This window comes from Ictalurus punctatus, chromosome 7, assembly GCF_001660625.3.
Source record: "Ictalurus punctatus breed USDA103 chromosome 7, Coco_2.0, whole genome shotgun sequence".
In the NCBI taxonomy this organism is placed as follows: domain Eukaryota; kingdom Metazoa; phylum Chordata; class Actinopteri; order Siluriformes; family Ictaluridae; genus Ictalurus; species Ictalurus punctatus.
In genome coordinates, this window is record NC_030422.2 from 24158349 (window position 1) to 24180214 (window position 21866).

At 40.3% G+C, this 21866-nt stretch overlaps 2 protein-coding genes across 4 annotated transcripts; both read left to right on the plus strand.

The window, feature by feature from the left end:
- The first annotated feature begins 1374 nt into the window (after positions 1 to 1374).
- On the plus strand, positions 1375 to 13524 carry LOC108267938 (E3 ubiquitin-protein ligase TRIM39). Its single transcript, XM_017472526.3, has 8 exons — positions 1375 to 1508; positions 1774 to 1849; positions 2221 to 2777; positions 4741 to 4836; positions 4952 to 5185; positions 5282 to 5444; positions 5546 to 5581; positions 11903 to 13524. Exons 2-8 carry the CDS (start codon positions 1831 to 1833, stop codon positions 12448 to 12450), a joined length of 1653 nt encoding a protein of 550 aa, XP_017328015.1. The 5' UTR covers positions 1375 to 1508; positions 1774 to 1830; the 3' UTR covers positions 12451 to 13524.
- A 1305-nt stretch (positions 13525 to 14829) lies between these two features.
- Positions 14830 to 21844, plus strand: homezb (homeobox and leucine zipper encoding b). Of its 3 annotated transcripts, none has more exons than XM_017472456.3 (3): positions 14830 to 14934; positions 15809 to 16099; positions 18964 to 21844. In XM_017472456.3, the coding sequence occupies exons 2-3, from the start codon at positions 15818 to 15820 to the stop codon at positions 20833 to 20835; spliced, it is 2154 nt and encodes a 717-aa protein (XP_017327945.1). In that variant the 5' UTR covers positions 14830 to 14934; positions 15809 to 15817; the 3' UTR covers positions 20836 to 21844. The 3 variants fall into 3 exon arrangements, with proteins under 3 accessions (XP_017327945.1, XP_017327947.1, XP_017327944.1); XM_017472458.3 differs by having other exon boundaries at positions 14865 to 14934; positions 15812 to 16099; XM_017472455.3 differs by lacking the exon at positions 14830 to 14934 and adding an exon at positions 14941 to 15084.
- Positions 21845 to 21866: the final 22 nt, after the last annotated feature.

The window sequence follows — 21866 nt, forward strand, 5'->3', positions numbered from 1 at the left end:
TTAAGTAAAAGCAAAGGAATAGGAAAGACAAGTATCGATAATGAGACTTTATTGGTTGCATATGTGTTATAGTACCATGAAATTCTTTTTCATTGCATATCCCAGCATGTTAGGGTCAGAGCGCAGGGTCAGCCATGATACGGCACTCCTGGTGCAGAGAGGGTTAAGGGCCTTGCTCAAGGTCTGCTTGGCAGTTCTGGGGCCTGAACCCCTGATCTTCCAATCAGTAACCCAGAGCCTTAACCATCAAGGTCAGCAATGCACTAGAACCATGAATCCATATAATCCAGTCAATAATCCAGAAACCGGACAATCCACAGCATCTTTTCTCTGGTATTTATGAAATCCAAAGCTCAAGTTCTGATTGGTTGTGTTAACAAGGAGATGGGACAATTGCCATATTTATACTATGTACTAAAGTATGTACTTTTTTGTGAAGAAAAAGTACATACTTTTGGTTGTGTTTTAAAAGAGTACGCAAGTACTGGGACATACTGAGATGTCAAAGAATGTTGTTGCCGTAAACAAAATCCTCGCTGCATTTCAGCTTTTCTTCATTCATTACTCCTTGTATAATTTATACTCTATCATTTCATTTACCATTCCCTTGATTTATTTTTTGATTTACACATTTTATTTACGCCTCTCTAAAATGAATTCGGCAACGCAAACTGTCACAAAACTCCTCTCTCGCCCAAGGAGTTATGGGAAATATTAGCTGGAAAAGTGTCTATGGATCCATGCTTCAAAAATCTACCGGAAATCTTAGACCATCCGGGTACCTTCTAACTATGATCTCGGATACTATTTGGTATGGATAGTGTGCTAATTGGGACGCAGAGTGATATTCAGGAAGGATAGTATTGTGACCAGCTGCTCACCTGCAGCAGGATAGTGATTCAGGCTCTTGTGAAATGAATCGGATCATTTCATTCAGTTCACCAAGTAGATCCAAACTTCCAAACGGTTAGTTGACCATTTGACGGGTCTTCCTTGGCTAAGAGTGGATGAAATTGCTTCGTACTTCGAAACAACAAAATAACAATAATCTGCATTGTATTTGCTTTAATTTATTAAAATTACTGTAAAATCAGCCAAGCAGTACAAATACGAATCCCTGTATTAAAGTTGTGCTGCTGTCTGTGCTTCATTAAGAAGATTCGTTTCTATTTATCCTCTCATTAAAATGTTCCCGAAATTAACTGCAGAAATAAAGCAGCAACACAATAAATTTAACAGAATGGGTTGTGAATGGTGAACATCATGTGTCTTATTCAGTCTACACTATACACTGCATTACGATCAAATATGAGATGGTCCTCGTCTTAATCTAGTTCACTACATAGTGTACAGGGAAGTAACGTCACACCAGCTAAATGAAAGTGAAACTGAGTCAGTCAGAAAGCTCATCCAGCTAAAATCTTTTTACAGAAGAATATAACGGCCACACGATCTTTTAATGAGGAGTGTAAATACATTCCTGTCAAAAGGCAAGGAGAAAAGTTAAGGTAGGTGATTCTGTGAATGTTCCATACACACACACAGAGAGAGAGAGAGAGAGAGAGAGAGAGAGAGAGAGAGAGAGAGAGAGAGAGAGAGAGAGTCTCTAACACGGAAATGTAATCATGGGGGGAAATGCTAAAGTATCCTTACTGATATCAAATACAATGCCGTTATTATGTATCAGAAATGTGAAAGTATATTTCTTACTTAGTGATGAACCAGTGTCATTGCTTATGTATGATATACGGGAACAAAATATTTCTTGAAAAGGTTTAACAGAAGCAATAATCCTCATCACCACAACCAAGAAAAGGCAGAAGGAGAAGCATGGAGAGACCAGATTACTGTAAGTAACATACTGTAGTTTGTACATGAAAGTAAGTGAATTGTACCTACATAAACCAGTTGGTTGAAGATACAGTGAGTGTTAATAAAAGCAGGTGTGATGGTGTGTTTGTGATACATTCGAGCTTTATTAAAGCTTTATTGTAACAGTCTAGCATAATTTGTGTGTGTGTATGTGTGTGTGTGTGTATGTGTGTGCGCGCATGTGTGGTCTTCGGTGCTGAAGAATTATAAAGAAAGACACAGTGCTGATCAAATGGAACCTATGAGTTAAATAAAAAGACTCTGCCATAGTTTTCTTTAACCTACACTGGTGTATAAAGTGACCCTTAATAAGTTACCAAAAAGATATTTTTTTCCTATCAAACCTAGTTGTGCATGACTCCAGCAGTCCCCTGTCTGAAGATCAGCTGCAGTGTTCGATCTGTCTGGATGTATTCACTGATCCAGTCACCACTCCATGTGGACACAACTTCTGCAAGAGCTGCCTTACACAGTGCTGGGAGAAGAGTCAACACTGTTACTGTCCATTATGTAAAGAGAAATTCACCAAGAGACCTGAACTGAAGATTAATATAACACTGAGAGAGGTTGCAGATCACTTCAAGAAGAAACGTGGTCCTGACAAACCTGAGGTTCTTTGTGATGCCTGCACTGGAGAGAAGCTGAAGGCCCTGAAATCCTGTCTGGATTGTGTTCTGAGTTTGTGTGAAACTCATCTAGAACCTCATAATCATGTTCCAAGACTTAAAAAGCACAAACTAATAAACCCTGTGGAGAACCTGGAGGACTACATATGCCAGAAACATGAGAGAGCTCTGGAGCTGTTCTGTAGAGATGATCAGACGTGTGTGTGTAAGTTCTGCACTGAAGGAGATCACAAGAATCACAACACTGTTCCTATAGAGGAGGAGAGCAGAGAGAGGAAGGTGAGAAACACTTAACGTCAGATTAACGTCCGGTTTTGCACATTCCTATAGATAATGCGAACAAATTTATCAAGAAGTAGATCAGTGGTTAAATATCTGCAGATTATCAGTTTAAATTCTAAAAAACTGTGATTAAGTTGCTGTTAAGCCTTTAGCACTCAGTTATATAGTTGGATTGTACTCTTCCCCACATGAGTCCCTGAAATGAATAAGCACAATCAACCAAAGTTAAGTAAGGAATTTACGACAAGCCATTGAATTATTAAAAAATAATACATACCCCAAGGTGGAAATGCCGTTACACCTCGGGTGTGTTCCATTTCAAAGGGAACTCCACATTGCGTTAGCTGAACGCTGTGGGAAGCGCCCTCGCGCATGACCGGCATCTAAAGCTTGTGTAACATCATGCCTGTTTATAGGCTGCCGTGATCAGGTGACGTGGCAATTAAGCATGTCTCGTGATATATAAACGACACCTATGAACTGCAATGTCAGCCTTATTATCTTATATTGAGACTGCATGTCTGTCGTTTGTGTAACACTCGCAAAAAGACTCTTCATTTCCTCTCTATCTTTTCCCCAAAAAAATTAAAAAATCTCTTTTCTTTTCTATCCCTTTAAAAAAAAAAGTGAGAAAAGTATGAGTGAGAGAATTCAGGAAGAGTGTTACGCCTTATTCCCCTTTCATCATGGGGTGGACCGCACACTTTCTGTGTGAAGTATCTAGGGATGGAGCACGCCACGGGAACCCTGGAGAGGTCTGACTGCGCGCATTGTGAACGCCTTACAATTAGGCAGTTCCGCTCGCGGCTCGCTCTCTTCTCAGCTGAAGCGAGTCGGGTTTCAGAGACTTGCGGATCTGGGCCGGCTGCTGCCAAGCTCCTGGGGACCTCATATGGATCTGGAAGAGGAGCTGGAGACGAGTGCTACTCTATCTCCTGCTCTGTCTTCCGGGTCCGGCCATGAACGGCATGGCTATTTAGCTATGCTGAAGGTGGAGGAGGCACTTGCGAGCTACCTCTCTACATCGACGGCAGGTAATTAGGGGGGCCGACTTTGCCATCCAAGCCACTGCGTAAGGCCACCATGGCGTTGGCGGACAAGGCCTATGGAGTAGTAGTCTTGCTTGTGGGTCACTGCACACAATGACAGTGTTGCAGGCCTACCAAGCATACCTGCTGAGTGAGCTTGACATATGGCGGCATTCAACCAGTTCCTTTCCTGTCGTGTCGAGTTCACCCGGGCATCCACGAGTGGAGACCGGACCAGCACTAGTGTGAGGGAGACACAGAAGGCAAGTACGGCAGCCCGAAGACAGCCAGGGGAACCGGGTGGCTACAGTCACGGCCTGCTACTAAGCCTGATGTGAGAATGGTCATAAAGGCCAAGCAGACAAAGGAGGAGCGGTCCTGAGGGGCCGTGGAGGGACCTATCAGGGCACATGAGGTTGTTAGAGCAGTTAGCCCCCCGTACTACTGTAGAGCCTCCCCTAGCCAAGACTGTCCCAAGTTTTCAGTGTTCTCTGGTCAGCAAGCTGTCACAGGGCAACAAAAATCTGATGCTTTCCCTCCAATAGAATGTGGAAAAGTTAACGTCACTAAAAGATCTGGCAGCATGGAAACTACTGCCGAATGTGTCTCCATGGGTTTTGTCTACTGTAGAAAAGGGATACCGGGTCCAGTTCAGAGCACGGCCCCCCCGGTTCAGAGGTGTGCTCACCACAGTAGTCAATACGGAGCAGAGCCCGACGTTAGCGCAGGAAGTAAGATCCTTCTTGGACAAAGGGGCCATAGAACATGTACCCTGTTCTCTATGGAAGGGAGGTTTTTAAAGCCATTATTTTGCTGTGGTATAATTTAAATTAATTACTTTTTTAAAAATACAAATAATTTCTAAGAATGCATTTGAAACAAAAAGTAATCTATTACTTTACATATTATATTGTCTTCTGCTCTGTCCTCAGACTCAGCTGGGGAAAACACAGACTGATGTGCAGCAGATGATTCAGGACCGACTGAAGAAGATCCAAGAGATCAAACACTCAGTAGAGCTCAGCAAAGTGTGTAGAACATGCCATGACTTTATAGCTGCTACATTCCTGCATACTGTGTTGTTCATTGTAGTTTCACTATTCAGTTTTATCTGGTGGAAGTGAAAATGTGTTCCTCCTTTAGAGAAGCACAGAGAAAGAGAAAGCAGACAGTGTTGAAGTCTTCACTGCTCTGATTCGCTCCATTGAGAGAAGTCAGGCTGAGCTGCTGGAGGTGATGGAGGAGAAGCAGAAAGCAGCAGAGAGGCAGGCTGAAGGACTCATTAAAGAGCTGGAGCAGGAACTCACTGTGCTAAAGAGGAGAGACACTGAGCTGGAGCAGCTCTCACACACTGAGGAACATCTCCACCTCCTACAAGTCAGTGTTCCTCTCTCTGCTCACTGGCAATGCAGAACATCACAGAACAACACTCACCATGCTGAGGGATTTCTCCTTTCTCCTGCTCTACTGTAGATTTACTCCTCCATGTGCAGCCCTCCACACACCAAGAACTGGACTGAGATCAGTATTAACACTGATCTGAGTGGGGACACTGTGAGGACAGCTCTGTCTCAGCTTCAGAAGACTCTGAATGAGAAACTCACTAAAACACTCAATGACAAGTTAAAGGAAACAGGTGAGGAACTTTCATATTTAACAATTTTTAGGCATAAGTCTAAAATGTGTTACATTGAAATTATCTTAAATCTAATGAAAGTGATGTTTTGTTGTGATTAGTCTCCACAGAATTGAAGAGGATTCAGCAGTATGCAGGTACAGTGAGGTTTCTGATTTCCTCTCATATTAAAATGTACATATCAGCATTACACCACAGACATTATTATTATTATTATTATTATTATTATTATTATTATTATTATTATTATTATTAACTGAATACCTCTCCAGATTAGTCCAGGAAGTCTTAAAATGTCTGTCATTAGCCTCCTCATTATAGCTCCATATTATTGCCATGCTCTAAAACTGTTAAAGCCTATTCTACTTTAGAAAGACTGATCTTCTTCTTACATTTCACTATAGTGAAGTACCCCAGAGCTCTTTTGTGTATGAACAGTCTTACTCTAGTTTACATTTTATCAAAGGTAAATGCCCTTGATCATGAAAACAGTTTTACACACATACATATAAAATAGAAAAAACTGATTGTGTCTGATGATTGTGTCATCAAATTTAGAATCTCTTCAAAGTCAGATATTCAGAATTAATGACACATTTTTAGCACAAAAGATATTTACTTTACTTCCTTCATGTTTTTCTCAATTTTGCATCCTTTCTACGTCTTTACTAAAGCCACAGACACACATATATAAATAATGCAGTATCACTATCACAAAAGGAAAATGCATTTTAATATTTCTTATCTATTTCTGATCTCACCTATAAAATGTACAGCTTTTTTACAGAATTGTTTCATCACATTGTTTAATTACAGTGTCTGACAGGATGGGATGTGGGTACCATTCTAACATCCTCTATGAATAGATTAAGTAGTAATCACAGTATTTCTTGCACCTGCAGCATTACAGGATCTTAAAAAATAAACCTCAATATCAGTCTCAGTCTGTGATTATATTGATCACAGTTCATTAAGTAAAAATCTCTGCATCCTCAGTAGTAGGCCTAAGTAACATTCTACATTTCTGAGTCAAGAATTTGGTTATACAACTGTTTAGGGAAACCTCAATATCTCATCTCAGGGTGGGCCTAGCTTCTTGCAACAAAAACTGATCTCTAGAGCACATTACAGGGTACATGTACATACAGTATCTCACAAAAGTGAGTACACCCCTCACATTTTTGTAAATATTTGATGATATCTTTTCATGTGACAACACTGAAGAAATGACACTTTGCTACAATGTAAAGTAGTGAGTGTACAGCTTGTGTAACAGTGTAAATTTGCTGTCCCCTCAAAATAACTCAACACACAGCCATTAATGTCTAAACCGCTGGCAACAAAAGTGAGTACACCCCTAAGTGAAAATGTCCAAATTGAGCCCAATTAGCCATTTCCCCTCCCCGGTGTCATGTGACTTGTTAGTGTTACAAGGTCTCAGGTGTGAATGGGGAGCAGGTGTGTTAAATTTGGTGTCATCGCTCTCACACTCCCTCATACTGGTCACTGGAAGTTCAACCTGGCACCTCATGGCAAAGAACTCTCTGAGGATCTGAAAAAAAGAATTGTTGCTCTACTTAAAGATGGCCTAGGCTATAAGAAGATTGCCAAGACCCTGACACTGAGCTGCAGCACGGTGGCCAAGACCATACAGCGGTTTAACAGGACAGGTTCCACTCAGAACAGGCCTCGCCATGGTCGACCAAAGAAGTTGAGTGCACGTGCTCAGCGTCATATCCAGAGGTTGTCTTTGGGAAATAGACGTATGAGTGCTGCCAGCATTGCTGCAGAGGTTAAAAGGGTGGGGGGTCAGCCTGTCAGTGCTCAGACCATACGCTGCACACTGCATCAAATTGGTCTGCATGGCTGTCGTCCCAGAAGGAAGCCTCTTCTAAAGATGATGCACAACAAAGCCCACAAACAGTTTGCTGAAGACAAACAGACTAAGGACATGGATTACTGGAACCATGTCCTGTGGTCTGATGAGACCAAGATAAACTTATTTGGTTCAGATGGTGGCAAGCCTGTGTGGCAGCAACCAGGTGAGGAGTACAAAGACAAGTGTGTCTTGCCTACAGTCAAGCATGGTGGTGGAAGTGTCATGGTCTGGGGCTGCATGAGTGCTGCCGGCATTGGGGAGCTACAGTTCATTGAGAGAACCATGAAAGGCAACATGTACTGTGACATACTGAAGCAGAGCATGATCCCCTCCCTTCAGAGACTGGGCCGCAGGGCAGTATTCCAGCATGATAACGACCCCAAACACACCTCCAAGATGACCACTGCCTTGCTAAAGAAGCTGAGGGTGAAGGTGATGGACTAAACCCTATTGAGCACCTGTGGGGCATCCTCAAACGGAAGATGTAGGAGCACAAGGTCTCTAACATCCACCAGCTCCGTGATGTTGTCATGGAGGAGTGGAAGAGGACTCCAGTGGCAACCTGTGAAGCTCAGGTGAACTCCATGCCCAAGAGTGCTGGAAAATAATGGTGAATAATGGTGGCCACACAAAATATTGACACTTTGGGCCCAATTTGGACATTTTCACTTAGGGGTGTACTTCCTTTTGTTGCCAGAGGTTTTGACATTAATGGCTGTGTATTGAGTTATTTTTAGGGGAGAGCAAATTTACACTGTTATCCAAGCTGTACACTCACTACTTTACATTGTAGCAAAGTGTCATTCCTTCAGTGTTGTCACATGAAATGATATAATCAAATATTTACAAAAATGTGAGGGGTGTATAAACTTTTGTGAGATACTGTATATAACGATTTTGCACTTTATGCTTATCTTGTAGTACAACAAACTTCCTGTTTGATGCTAACCACAGCCCCTTAGTAACATAAGTTTTGACTTTCACTTATCAGGCGAGAAAGTAAATGCTTGTCCCTATTTACCTGATGTCACAATATTCCTAAATGCACCCTGTTTAAATGACTGTATCAGACCTGCTAACCACATTTTGACATTGGAACTGGACCACAAAATATACACCAACAGAGCCATATGCTTTTTAAATCGGGAATGATCCATTTATTAATCCATCCATCCATCCATCCATCTTCTACCACTTACTCCTTCAGGGTCACTGGGAACCTGGAGCCTATCCCAGGAAACATCGGGCACAAGGCAGGGTACACCCTGGACAGGGTGCCAGTCCATCGCAGGGCACAATCACATACACACTCACACACCCATTCATATGGACACTATGGACAATTTAGACACGCCAATCAGCCTACCATGCATGTCTTTCGACTGGGGGAGGAAACCGGACCATTTATTAATGTAAAACAAAACCTATCAATATGTTCAACTTAGCTGTCATTAAATAAGTATATACAGTCATTTGAAAAAATTCATACAAACCATGGAAATTGTTGACTTTGTTTTGTTTTTGTTTTTTATAAACAAGCATTTGATCATCTTTGAAACAGTGATAATTAATAATGTTGATATACTTGAACAAAACCACAAGGACGACTAGCATTTTTCAACAGAAATATCAATAGATGTGATATTCTTCTGTGGAAAAAGTAAGTACACCCTTGGCCTCAAAAGCTAGAATTTCCCCCTTTAGCAGAAATAACTTCTTGTAGGCATTTGCATAGTTGTCCACCAGGCTCTGACATCAGCTTGTTCTGACGTCAGAATTTTTGACCACTCTTCCATGCAATATTCTTTCAGTGCCAAGATGTTTGAGAGTTTTCCTATATGTAATGACCATTTCAAATCCCCCCACAACATTTTAATGGGATTCAAACCCAAGCTTTGACTAGGCCATTCCATAACCCTCCATTTCTTTTTTTTTGAGCCATTATTTAGTGGATTTTCTTGTGTACATAGGATCATTATCCTGTTGAAAGGTCCACTTTCGGTTCAACTTTGACTTTCAGACAGATGGCCTCACATTATCTTCAAGCACTCTTTGATGTGATGCAGAATTCATGGTTGAATCAATGAATGCATGCTGTCCAGTCCCTGAGAAAGTGAAGTAACCCCAAACCATAACATTTCCATCACTGTACTTCACAGATGCTATGAGGTGCTTCTCCTGAAAAGCTGCCTTTGGTCTGTGCCAAACCTGTCTGCTGTACTATGGCCAAAGAACTCTATATCTTTGATTCATCTGTTCAGAGCACATTATTCCAAAAGACCTGGTCTTTGCCTATATGCTCATTGGCAAAGTGTAGTCTTGCAAAGTCTTTTTCCTGGCACGCCTCCCATGCAGGTCAAATTTGTGCAATTTCTTTCTGATTGTAGAAACATGCACTTTGACACCAACAGTTGCAAGACTTATTAGCAGATCCTGTGATAGAAATTTTAAGGTTCTTGGAGACTTCTTTTTGCATCAGACGGTCTGCTCTTGAGCTGAATTTGCTGGGACAGTTAGTCCTGGAAAAATTGGCAGTCATTTGAAATTTTTTCTTTAGAGTGGAATGATGTAGTTCAAATAATCTGGAGATCTTTTTAAATCCCTTGCCAGACTCAGAAGCATCCACAATGATTTTTCTGAAGGGCTTACAGAACTCTTTAGATCTTGGTATGATGACACCACACACCTCAATAGCAAAGGGAACACCAGATACTAGATTTGAGAGGTATAAATAAGACGGGTTACACCTGCACTCCCTAAGCAGGTTCTAATCACTGGCACTCAATCTTGAACACCTGATTCTAATTTATAGATTTTAAGGTGTCATAAATGTAAGGGTGAGCTTACTATTTTCATGTGACCGATCTGTTTTTTTGTTAATGTCAATTTTATGTGTCATTTGACACATTTATCAATAGGCACTGTTTCAAAGAGGATAAAATGTTTGCTTGTCCAAATATGTAAAAAAAAAAAAAATTTAAAAGCCAACAATTTCCATGGGGTGTACTTATTTTTTCACATGACTGTAGTTACCATCAGTTAACTACATTCATTAGAGAGGCTAATGAACACTGCACTGCACTTTTGAAAGAGAAAAAGCCTAAGATTTTAACCAAAAAAATTAAAGGCCTAAAATGAAGTGACAACTCTAACACTAAAATACCAGCTTCCCCTAACATTTCATTAAAATCAGGGAGTAAAATGATTATATATTGCATGTAGAAATGTGTTAATATTATTAATTAATACTATTAATCACTCTTGGAGAAATTCAATATTTTAGCTAAACAAATTATACTATATGGTCAAAAATTTGTCAGACACCTGACCATCACACTCGTATGTGCTTCTTGAACATGACATTTCATCCCAAAAATGAACATTCCAGATTTAGTCCCCGTTACACTGTTATAATAACCTCCACAATTCTGGGAAGGCTTTCCACTAGATTTTGTAGCATGTGGGAATTTGTGCTCATTCAGCCATAAGAGCTTTAGTCAAGTCAGGCACTTATGTTGGGTGAGGACGTCTGGGGCTCAGTTGATGTTCCACTTCATCCAATATTTGTTCAGTGGGGTTGAGGTCAGGGCTCTGTGCAGGACATTCAAGTTATTTCACTCCAAACTAGGCACAGCTTGTCTTCATGGATCTCGCTTTGTGCACAGTCACAGGCATTGTCATGCTAGAACAGGTTTGGACATTCTGTACAATTGTCTGCTTCCAACTTTGTGGGAACAGTTTTGAGAACCACATATGAGTGTGATGGCCAGGTGTCTACAAACTTTTGGCTAAATAAGTGCATCAAAAATCTCATTGCAATTTTGCATTGTTTGTTCATTTTACCCAAACTATTTTTTGTGGACAGCATAGGCTGTCTGAAAATCTCTTTTGATGTCAGTTTTACACTGATGACATAAACCCAGAGAAGCTGGGTTTCTATTGCCTCCTTTTTGCATATAAATAATTATCTCAGTGTTTATTGGATAGTGCATTCCTTGCTTGTAGTAGCTCTGTAGTAGTCAATAACCAAATACATACATTTTACACAACTACTAAAGCTTTTATTGTTGTTATTCGTAATATTGTAAACAAATTGTAAGCATAACATTTGTTTGATTATTTGCATCTGTTTTTTGTTTATTTATAGATCTAGATATGTCACCACGTTCTTTAGTGATATTGAGCTAGCTATTTTGCAGCTTAGCTGGCAAACACTTCTAGTTTTGTCTTTTAATGCTATACTTTAAGTCTTTTGATGCTTTTCTTATGTGAAGACACTGAGAATTAAACAGATTAAACAGATAAAACAGAACACACACAGATATATACTTCAGTAACAGACACCTGTGCTTCCCCTATTAAAAAAAAAAAAAAAAAAAGACACCAACTTCCGGTGAGGTATACCATGCAGTAGTTTGAATATGAACAGGTTTCTTCACAAAAAAACTGGAAAGTGGGCTTCACGGGGAGAAATTTTTAAGATGTCTCCTCTAATGTAGAATAATTTATATGATCCACTCCACTGAATGATTTCATCTTTACCTGCAAACTCACATCTCACTCTGTGTGTTTCTCTCAGTGGATGTGACTCTGGATCCTGATACAGCTTATCCTGAACTCATCCTGTCTGCTGATGGAAAACAAGTGACACATGGAGACACACGACAGGATCTCCCTGATACACCACAGAGGTTTAATAAATGTGTCTGTGTTCTGGGAAAGCAGAGTTTCTCCTCAGGGAGATTTTATTATGAGGTGCAGGTCAGAGGGAAAACTGCGTGGGATTTGGGAGTGGCTAAAGAGTCCATTAACAGGAAGGGGAAGATTACACTGAGACCTCCTCATGGATTCTGGACTGTGTGGCTGAGGAATGAGAATCAGTATATGGCTAATGCTGGTCCCGCTGTCCCCCTCACACTGAGAGAGAAGGTGGAGAAGGTGGGGGTGTTTGTGGATTATGAGGAGGGTCTGGTCTCCTTTTATGATGTGAAGGCCAGCTCTCATATCTACTCTTTCACTGGTCAGTCTTTCACTGAGAAGCTCTATCCTTACTTCTGTCCTTATTTAAAAGAAGGAGGTAAAAATTCAGCACCATTGATCATCTCTCCTGTAATTAAGACTGAATGATTTTTTTAAAATCTCACATAAAATGGTAAGCTTAAAAAGGGATTTTGAAACATTTTTCTGGTGCACAATTTGAAAACCACAATGAGAACAACAATGTAACAACAATGTAACAACAATGTAATACAATCTAAAAAAGAACAACAATGTAATACAATCTAAAAATAATAGTAGTGATTAAATAAGAAATAATAAATCTGAAATGAATCTGAAGGAATAAATCTTTTTAAAGATGAAAACCTAAATTGATGTGACAATTCTATTGTCACTTTTTTTCAGATATTCAGAAGTGAAATTTCTACTATAAATTGTGTATCACTACAGTCCATACAAATATCCAATTAAAATATATACATAACATTTTAGGCTACACTAAATTAAAATTCTGGTTAATTAATAAAATCAAAATCGTATGATCTTGTGCAAAAATCTAATTTATTGTTAAGTGTAGAGTCTGTGCTTATTATCACAACTTTTATCCAACTTTAATTATCACACTCACTTCAGGCTTGTGAAACTTTGTCATTACAAGAATTGAATAGTTACCATACAGAGAAAGAGAGCAGTGTAACTCTATGACATTGTGATACTTTTTGATATTTTTAGGTCTGTCTTTAGCTCAGTTACTTTAGCTCAGTAGTCTTGAACAGTAGCATGAACAGATATGTCAAGCAATTACACTGATGCATATGAGAATTATTGATGATTGGAAAAGAAAACACACCACAATCAAGCCACACACGCACCAAAAATAATATTGTGCCAAAAAATAAGAACCACAAGTGGCCAACCAGTTTCTTTTGCCTAAAAATATTCACACTGAGATTTTCAATATTCTCCACATAATACTGTGCTTTTATTTTGAGTGCTATTAACCTTCGTATACTATTTTAGTGAAAAGATTTTGCCTTTGTCCTTGTTATTCTCATCTGGTTTAAAGGCACTGTTTTTAAAGTGAGACTGTATAAGAGAAAGTGACTGTTACATTGGGTAAATTACTTTCTCAACTCTTTCAATCATTTGTATTTTTATTTGTTTCCCTTCCCTTCCATATTAAAATAAAGCTTGTCCTGATTACCCCTGTTAATTGTGTAATATTTTGAAGGAATTAATGAGACATAGCATTTAATGTTTGTCAAGATGTTATTTATGGGCAGAACCTAAAAGACAATGATTTTTTTTGTGTGTGTCTAGAAGATGGCAATATATTTATTTTTTTTTTAGTTAGTAAAAGCAGTTAGTCTCTTTGAATGCTTCTCCTTGTTACCACTGCTAAGTGAGTGTTTTAATCTGAAACTGTGCATTAGGATGTGGTGTGTTCACATTTAGATTAGAAGCTCTGGTCTCTGGACATTTAGCTGACATTTCTAGGAGAATTAAAAATGAAATCAAAAACAAATCCAAGAATCTAGCTGAGCAGTACAGGGGTTAAGAGCCCAGAAGCAGCTCTCTGCCAAACACACAGCTTATAAACAGTTGGACAATGTGATTTTTTTTTTTTTATTTGGGACAAGAAGAAATCTGTTTTAAGATATTTTAAACAAATTTCCAACTCCATTTAGTTAAAATTAGAAATTCACATCCAACAACATAGTTCCAATAACATGAAACAAAAGCAGATTAGCATAATAACAAACATTAATCAGTTATGGAAAAAACTTCCCTCATCAGAGAGCTCACTGATCGAAAACAGGTCATAGTGTGCTGTCTGGTTTGTCTCAGAAACTCTGAGGTATAAATACCAACATCTGACCTGGACAGTTGGATCAACCACTTGTGTGAGATACACATACACAATTTCAATCATAACCCAGAGGCTAGACCGTTTCACAGGGCATGAGGTGGGAATAAACATGAAATTAATTTTATATTGCTCTTTTTCAAAACATAAAATTTAATTACAGTTCAAACTTCAATTTCTTGAGGCACAATACTTATTCTAAATGATAATATTTTCAGATTTTTGCATTTAAATTCACATTTCTGACAACACGTCTAATTCGATAGAAATGCCCCATGATGGGTAACATGTAGTAACAATCTGTAAACACATCCATTCATTCATCTTCAGTATTCATCATGTTATCCTGGTCAGTGAGCGATGGATCCTGAACCTCAGTACACTAGCTGTAAGGCAGAAGGAAAACTCCCTGGATGAGATGCCAGTCCATCACTGAGCAGCTAGAAAATTAGGTTTATTTCCAGTTCAACCTGTAATTATGACTTGAAGTGATGCTCCTGTGCAACTTTTAGGACTCATTTTAGTACACGAAGGCAGCATTATTATTCAATAACTATAAAGAAAAATGTTTATTTATATTGACTCTGGATGTGTAATACACTCTGGTCCAGTTAGAATGTATGAAAACTGATAATGTCCCGGGGCTTTTATTTTGAACCCCCCTAAAAAAATCTTCACCGTTTCTGATTTCACACATCGAAGATGCGACAAACCAAACTGTGACAGATTGACAACAACGATCTGAGGCAAGTCTACCTACATTGGCAGCTCATTACAGCCTCGTTATCGCGGGCCATCTTTGTTATCCCGGAACAGTGGAGTGTTTTGCCTAAAATCGTCAGCTGTCCTGCTTTCATGCGGCTCCATTCAGATGTCTAGCCATGTTGTTACAGCGGGTTAGCTAGCCACAGAGCTAAAAGCCTTTGTTCCGACTAGCAGATCGATAATGTTAGCTTTTAGCCAGAGAAGGAATATGAAATGTAGCTGGACTGTCCCGCATCATCGCCATGAGGAAACGCCACTGTGAACAGTTACAGCTCCACAACTGTCATGGCGGTGTATTATAGACAAGAGCCTCAAACCCGCAAACAATAATAGGAGATTGAACACGATTTAGCTCTTCATATTAGTGAATTACCGAAGCTTGGGGTGTTTCAGTATTAAAATGTCCATTGTTTACCAACATGACCAGCGCCATGAAACTGTTGCTTGTTTTATTTTTGGTTTAATAAACACGGGTTTGTTTCCTGTTCATCCAGTGAGAAATAAACACCAGCTAGCTTAGCGGTATCACTTTATCACCTGGTAATACGTGTGTGTGTGCGTGTGTTTATTTCTCAGGTTAAATACTGTCTGACATGTTCTCATTTTCAGTTTGCATTTTTGACTCGAAAGACTAATTTCTGTGTAATAAAAACCCCAGTGAAATATCACAATAACTATGGGAATGTCTCGACTAGTTATTTTTTACCTAGTGACTCTCCTCTCGGAAATACACACTCTATCTAACGCTTGTGCTACCTGTAGCTTATTTCTATTTATTGTTTAATTATTATGCTGCTGTATGCCCAGTTTGTTTTGTTGTGACTTGGGTTATCCTGGGGTTTTTTCCTCCTTTAGCAGGTCGCCATGCAGCAGTGTGAACCCCCGCAGCAGCAGCAGCGCGAGGAAAACCGGAAGTTGGAGGCGCGGGTGAGCGCGGAGGCGGAAACAGGGAACAGCGAGGCGAGTGATTCTTATGAGTGTCGGATCTGCGGTTACAAAACAGCGGATGTCTGCTCTTTCAGTCAGCATCTGCACTCTGTCCACCCTGTTACTGCTTTGCCCGGCCCGAGCTCAGAAAAAGATGAGGAGAATAAAGGAGCACAAGACCAAACCTCAGAGGCACAGAAGAGCCCACCTGCAGGAAATGTGAGCTAGTGCACGTATACACATACCTCTGTTTTGTGACATAAAAGGTGTTGTTTATGTTTGTTTGGTTTCTGAGAAATTAACATCTGGGTATGCTGATATAGGAAAGGAATCGAGGCTGGTGTGGTGTGATGACATTACCGCCCTGAAGATGATTATTTTTAACAGATTATAACAGCATGTCCTGACCTGTTTTATTCCTCTTATACCACACAACACAATTTGCTAACAATTACAGTTTTTAATTTGTTAAAGTGCCCCTATTATGCTATGTTAAAAGTGCCTGATTTTGTTTTAGAGGTCTCATATAGTAGGTTTACATGCATCCAAGGTCAAAAAACACTTAGATTTTCACATAATTTACATTGCAGCATCACCTCTTTTTCTTAGTGTTACAAACGACTTGCTCAAGGGTCAGTTCACTCTAAACTCCTTCTTTCAGAGAGCCTACTCTGCTCTGATTGGTCAGATGTTCCAGTCTGTTGTGATTAGTTTACCGCTTACATAATAATGTCGTCGGTTTTACCTTATCAATTTGAGCCCAAGTCTGATAGTGATACGTCAGAAGATCAACCCGAACCAACATCGCAAGCATGACGAGAGGACGTAGGCAGAGGCCTACAGCTGTGCACTGGCTTTACACGTATACAACACAAAACTACACATTTGGAACACTCGGTAGAAAATATATACATAAATAATTAATCATACTTACAGGTTGCGATCCAAAGGCGCAAGATGCTCCATATAAAGTTATGGCTCCATCTTTAATGAATAATCATTTTGCAAATCCCACGTTGACTTCAGCTAGATTTGAGAAGCAGTGGTCAGTGAAATGACGGGAACACAAACGACGGTCAGAATTGAACTGCTGTGGTATCATTTTAAAATGAATTCTAACCGCTGACGCTTTACATACTCATCCTTTTTGGGAGTCCATGCAAAGTCAAACATTATAACTGAAGTGTTTGAGGGCAGGTCAAAGTACATGTTCTTTGCGAGCAGCCAGTGAAGACCAGAGGCGGAGTCTTTTGTTACAAACCTGCGTAGGTCTGTATGTGAAGTAAGTCTGGAATTACTGATGACTCGTTTCAGCTGTTCAGAATCAGTTCTTTCTTTTGGGAGTCAATAACTCCATTTGTCTTGCGCTTTGATTTTTTACATTCACAAACAGCTATATAACACACTTAATGAAAAGTAATATCTGGAAAAAAAAAAGCATAATAAGGGCACTTTAAAGAACAAAACATCATACATTCAACCGTTTTTAAGTTACGTTTTAATGTTGTGGAAAGTCTGTGAAGCAAGTTCTTATTACTATATTATAGCAGCAATAAACACAACGTCCTCCCTCCTGAAGACGTTGCTGTGGCAAAAACACTGACTACGTTTACATGGACAGCAATAGTCTAATTATTGACCTTAATCTAAGTAAGGTAATAATGTGATTAAGGTGTTTACATGAGTCGCTTTTAGAATACTCCAGTCATCTACCCGTTTTACATGTTATTGATCATAATTAGATTAAGAGCCCGCGTCATTACGTCACCGCGCCACGCCGTCCGACGTCCCTCCAGAATTTCACGTATCAACATACAGTTCGTCCTCGTTATGGTACCGTATACAGTTTTGGGTGTTTTTATTTAAATTTTTTTACGAACGCTTCAAGTGCGGTTAATTATTAGTCATGCTATACGTGCAAATAGACGACTGCTTGAAGCCGTGGGCTGCATCTCAAATCGCATACTTACCTACTGTATAGTAGCCGAGATGCATGTATTTTTCCCCACTACCGGCCTATAGTATGCAAGTATGCAGTTTGGGACACAGCCGAACTCTCTTGTTCGCCGTAAAGCGTAAAACTGCCGTGTGTGATCGTGTCCTGTCGCAAAATGCGGTGAAAACGCTCACACGACGTTCATAATGTGATTAAGGTGTTTACATGTCTGTAATGCACGTCCATAATACGATTAAAACAGGAGTAATCCACCTGTCTTAATTCGATTAGAGCTTAATTAGATTATGACCATAATTAGATTAAGGTTGCTGTTTACATGGTAGTTTCTTAATCAAATTATGGTCTTAATTAGATTAAGAGTGGATTATTGTTGTCCATGTAAACTCAGTCACTGACTGTTACAAAGCTCTGATACTGGAGACTCATTCCATAAATGTTAAATAAACATCTCCTAACAGAAAACCTCCCCAATCAATGATTTTCTTTGTTAAATATCAGTTTGTTGTTGTTTTCTTAGATCTGGCTAGTGATAGGTTTAGATTATGTGGCGCATCCTGTATAATTCTCAATACATACAGTCCTCATTTCCTTTCCTCTATTTGACACTGGTTTCCCTTCGGGCATCGTCCTCAATTATTGTAACCATAATTATTTATAATCATATTGTCTGGTGTTGGGCAAATAAGATTTCAGTGTATCTCAAGGTTGTTGTTTTTTTTTAGTTATACTGTTTCATGTGTTTGTTTTGTTTTGTTTTCTCTCATTGTCACTTATAGTTTGCACATTAGTGCTCTGCCTGGAGAGCTGCTTTGTTGCAATGTCTGTTGTTAACATTGCTATATAAATACATATCATTTAATAGAACATCTCCTTAACAGGTCGGTTTTGTGTATAGGTTTGTTGCGAAGTGATGCAAAACACCACACACATGATGGCAGTGGGCTTTAAGGCAGTTTGTGGGGTGTATTCACTATTTGGATGGGAGGAGAATAAAAGCTAACTTGGTTACATCGAGTTACACAGATATAAGTTCATGTTTGTGTCTTCTGAGCCTCGTCTACGGAACTTCAGTGCTGCATGAGTTTATGTAAGTTATATTCACATTATTTCCCCTTTTTCTTTACAGTCTGAATTTTCTGAGGGGTCCATGTCTTCCTCACCCATGGACTCAGAAGAGACCAGCATAAGTGCATGCAATGCAGAGAACCAGGTACCAGCAGCAGAGCAAAAAGAGACTGTGAAAAACACACCTGCTGCCAAAGACAGCCAAAGCATTTCTCCTGCCTCCATTTTGCCTCAGAGGAAAGCCTCATCCTCATCAGAGTCTACAAAAGGAAGCCAAAGCGAGGACGCGGCCTCCTCTGGCACGTCCGGCCTCAACCAGGCGCACTTGGTGTGTCTTCCTCTGGTGTCTGAGGGACTGAAGCTGGTGTGGGTGCGCTCTGAGCAGATTAATGAGCTGGATGCAGTTTCAGAGCTGGTAGAAGCATTTAATGCCTTTCCCTACCCCACTGAGCAGGAGGCCAGTGCTCTGGCACGCCGCTGCTCTTTGTCACCCGAGCGCGTCAAAGTGTGGTTTATGATGCAGCGCGTCCGCTATGGAATCAGCTGGGCAGACGACGATATCCGGCAGACGCGGCTTAAGATGCGGCGTCTGCAAAGAATGTCGCTCGGGGAGGAAGGTGAAGAAGAAGAAGAAGAGGATTATTTAGCAGGTGAAGAGAGGACACCTGAGACGCTACAGCAGGGTGTTAAACAGGCGCCAGTGACAGACGTCTATACGGGTTATGCACACTACACACCACAACCAGTTTTCTCCCAATATGAAGCCAATGACTACAACAGCAGGCAAAACAGCATCATTCCTCAGTACCGCAATGGTCTAGACCCATTTGTTCAGCAGCAAACTGAAAACCAGCATGTGGGTGACTTTCAAAATGTGTCTGTGGACAAAGACCATACTCAGTTGCCCAGAGATCTGAATCATTTACCTCCTCACGAGCCCAAGGCTGAGAGTTCCAGCACTTATCGGTCCCTATCAAAATCAGCCGTGGTTTGTGGCCCCCCCATAACCCAGCAGCGGAAGAAGTCCAAAGCCCAGCTGATGGCGCTCCGTCGTAGTTTCGTCCAAAAGAACTGGCCGTCTGAGATTGAGGTGCAGCGGCTACAGCGTGTCACCGGGCTTGGACGGCACGAGATCCGGAAGTGGTTCGCTGACAGTCGCTACCAGCTTCGCAGGAGCGGTCGGTCCTGGCTGGCTGAACTGAGCAAGCCGAATCAATCACCAGAGCCCCCGGGTAGATTTCAACAACAACTTAACAGCGATGAGTTTCAGGAGGATGGCGAGGCCTCAGGGGCGGGGCTTGACTTTGAGTTTGATGTGGACATGGATGATCAACAGGGCCCTGTAGAAGATGGAGTCAGCGAATCAGACACGAGGAAAGAGGAACAGAGTGAAGAGCCGTCACGCAAAGGCAGCCAAGCTTCCGTTAAACAGGAGCGGCGGGAGATCGCTATTGTCCCTTCTCCGTCTCCTGCCTCCTCTTCTCCGTCTCCGTCACTCCTGCAAGGCTGGAACCCCAGCATGGGTCCCGAACCCAACCTCCGGAAGAAGACATGGGAGCAGTTGAATATGCTGAGGCAGAGCTTCCTGCATTGTCAGTGGCCCACCAGCGAAGACTACACACTCTTGCAGCAGAAGACAGGCCTGACGCGGACTGAGATTGTGCAGTGGTACGGAGACACGCGCTACCACATTAAACACTCCAACCTGCGCTGGATTCACCCGGACGACAGAGAGCGTGTACGCACAGGTGTCCTGAAGCAGCAGAAGAGAGCAGGGAAGGGCCCCAGGAGCAGGAGATGGACACAGAGCACAGATTCCAGCTTCAGGTTTAGGGAGCCGCAACCCAGTAACGGGACAGGAGGGAGTGAGGTGAAGTCATGGGACGAATTATACAAGACAGCTTCCTCAGTACTGCCTGGGGGTGAACTTTGACCCTGGGGAATTTTTAGATTAAATGTTAAAGAGTATTTAGAATAGCAGGAAAGTAGAGGCTGGACTCTACATTGCTGCCAAATGCTGTATTTCATAAAGAAGTGTTTTTTTTTGTTTTGTTTGTTTTGTTTTGTCTTATTTTGTTTTTTTCTGTTTTCTGTCTCATGTTCTCATGTAAAGTGTTTCTCACCACTAATGGATTGTTGCATTGATATAATCCAGTGCCTCGTCAGGACCTTTAATACACAACATATTTATGTATTTAGTTTTGTCTATCTGAGCAGTTTCATTTAAGCTGAAATTATTTATGATAACACTAAAAACAAAACAAAAAAAAAAGCAAAGGAAGATATTCAGAGCGATTAGCAGAATACAAGCACTGGGTGAAACTGCTGTTTTCATGTGTAGCATTTCAGTGTTCAACAGGATAGGAGCGTGTGTAGAAATTAGTTTCAGGTCTTTTTTTGATGCACATTTTCAGATGTTTATTTTAAAAACTGACTTTTAGTGTATTAACATGGTTCAGATCTTCCAGACCATGAATCCTTTAAAGTATTGCTTCTAAAAGAACAGTCCTTGTGAAAAATAATTTTGAATGGTTCTAAGCTAAATATTTTACATCCTGTTCTTGTATGTCAATTATTGCTTATTTCAGTTATAATTTATTTAGACCCAGGACCATAATCCAACAGAAAAAGCTTGAATGATGCATTTGATATTCTATGCATTTAATTATTATTTAGTCGACTAGAAAATTCCTTTACTGCTTTTGAAGATTTTTGTACCTATTTCTAGAAAATGTTTTTCCCTTGGTTACAATGACATTTTAACTCAATAAAGTGGACTTCAGGATTTCTTTTTAAATTTTTTCTTATTAGTATATTTTAACTAGACAGATACAGTGCATATTTACAACAGGACTGTATGAAATGGACAAAAATTGCATAGTTTGATTGCTCTGCAGTATATTGCCATTACAATATATTAAAACAAACCAATGAAGCTGTGATGTTATGGCCTGGCTGGTAAAT

Bases quoted from the DNA above. Each gene is read 5' to 3' on its own strand.
- LOC108267938 (XM_017472526.3), top strand. The intron at 5,445-5,545 runs GTGAGGAACTTT...TGTTGTGATTAG, and splicing joins TGACAAGTTAAAGGAAACAG to TCTCCACAGAATTGAAGAGG. The intron at 5,582-11,902 runs GTACAGTGAGGT...TGTTTCTCTCAG, and splicing joins GAGGATTCAGCAGTATGCAG to TGGATGTGACTCTGGATCCT.
- homezb (XM_017472455.3), top strand. The intron at 16,100-18,963 runs GTGAGCTAGTGC...TTTTCTTTACAG, and splicing joins AGAGCCCACCTGCAGGAAAT to TCTGAATTTTCTGAGGGGTC.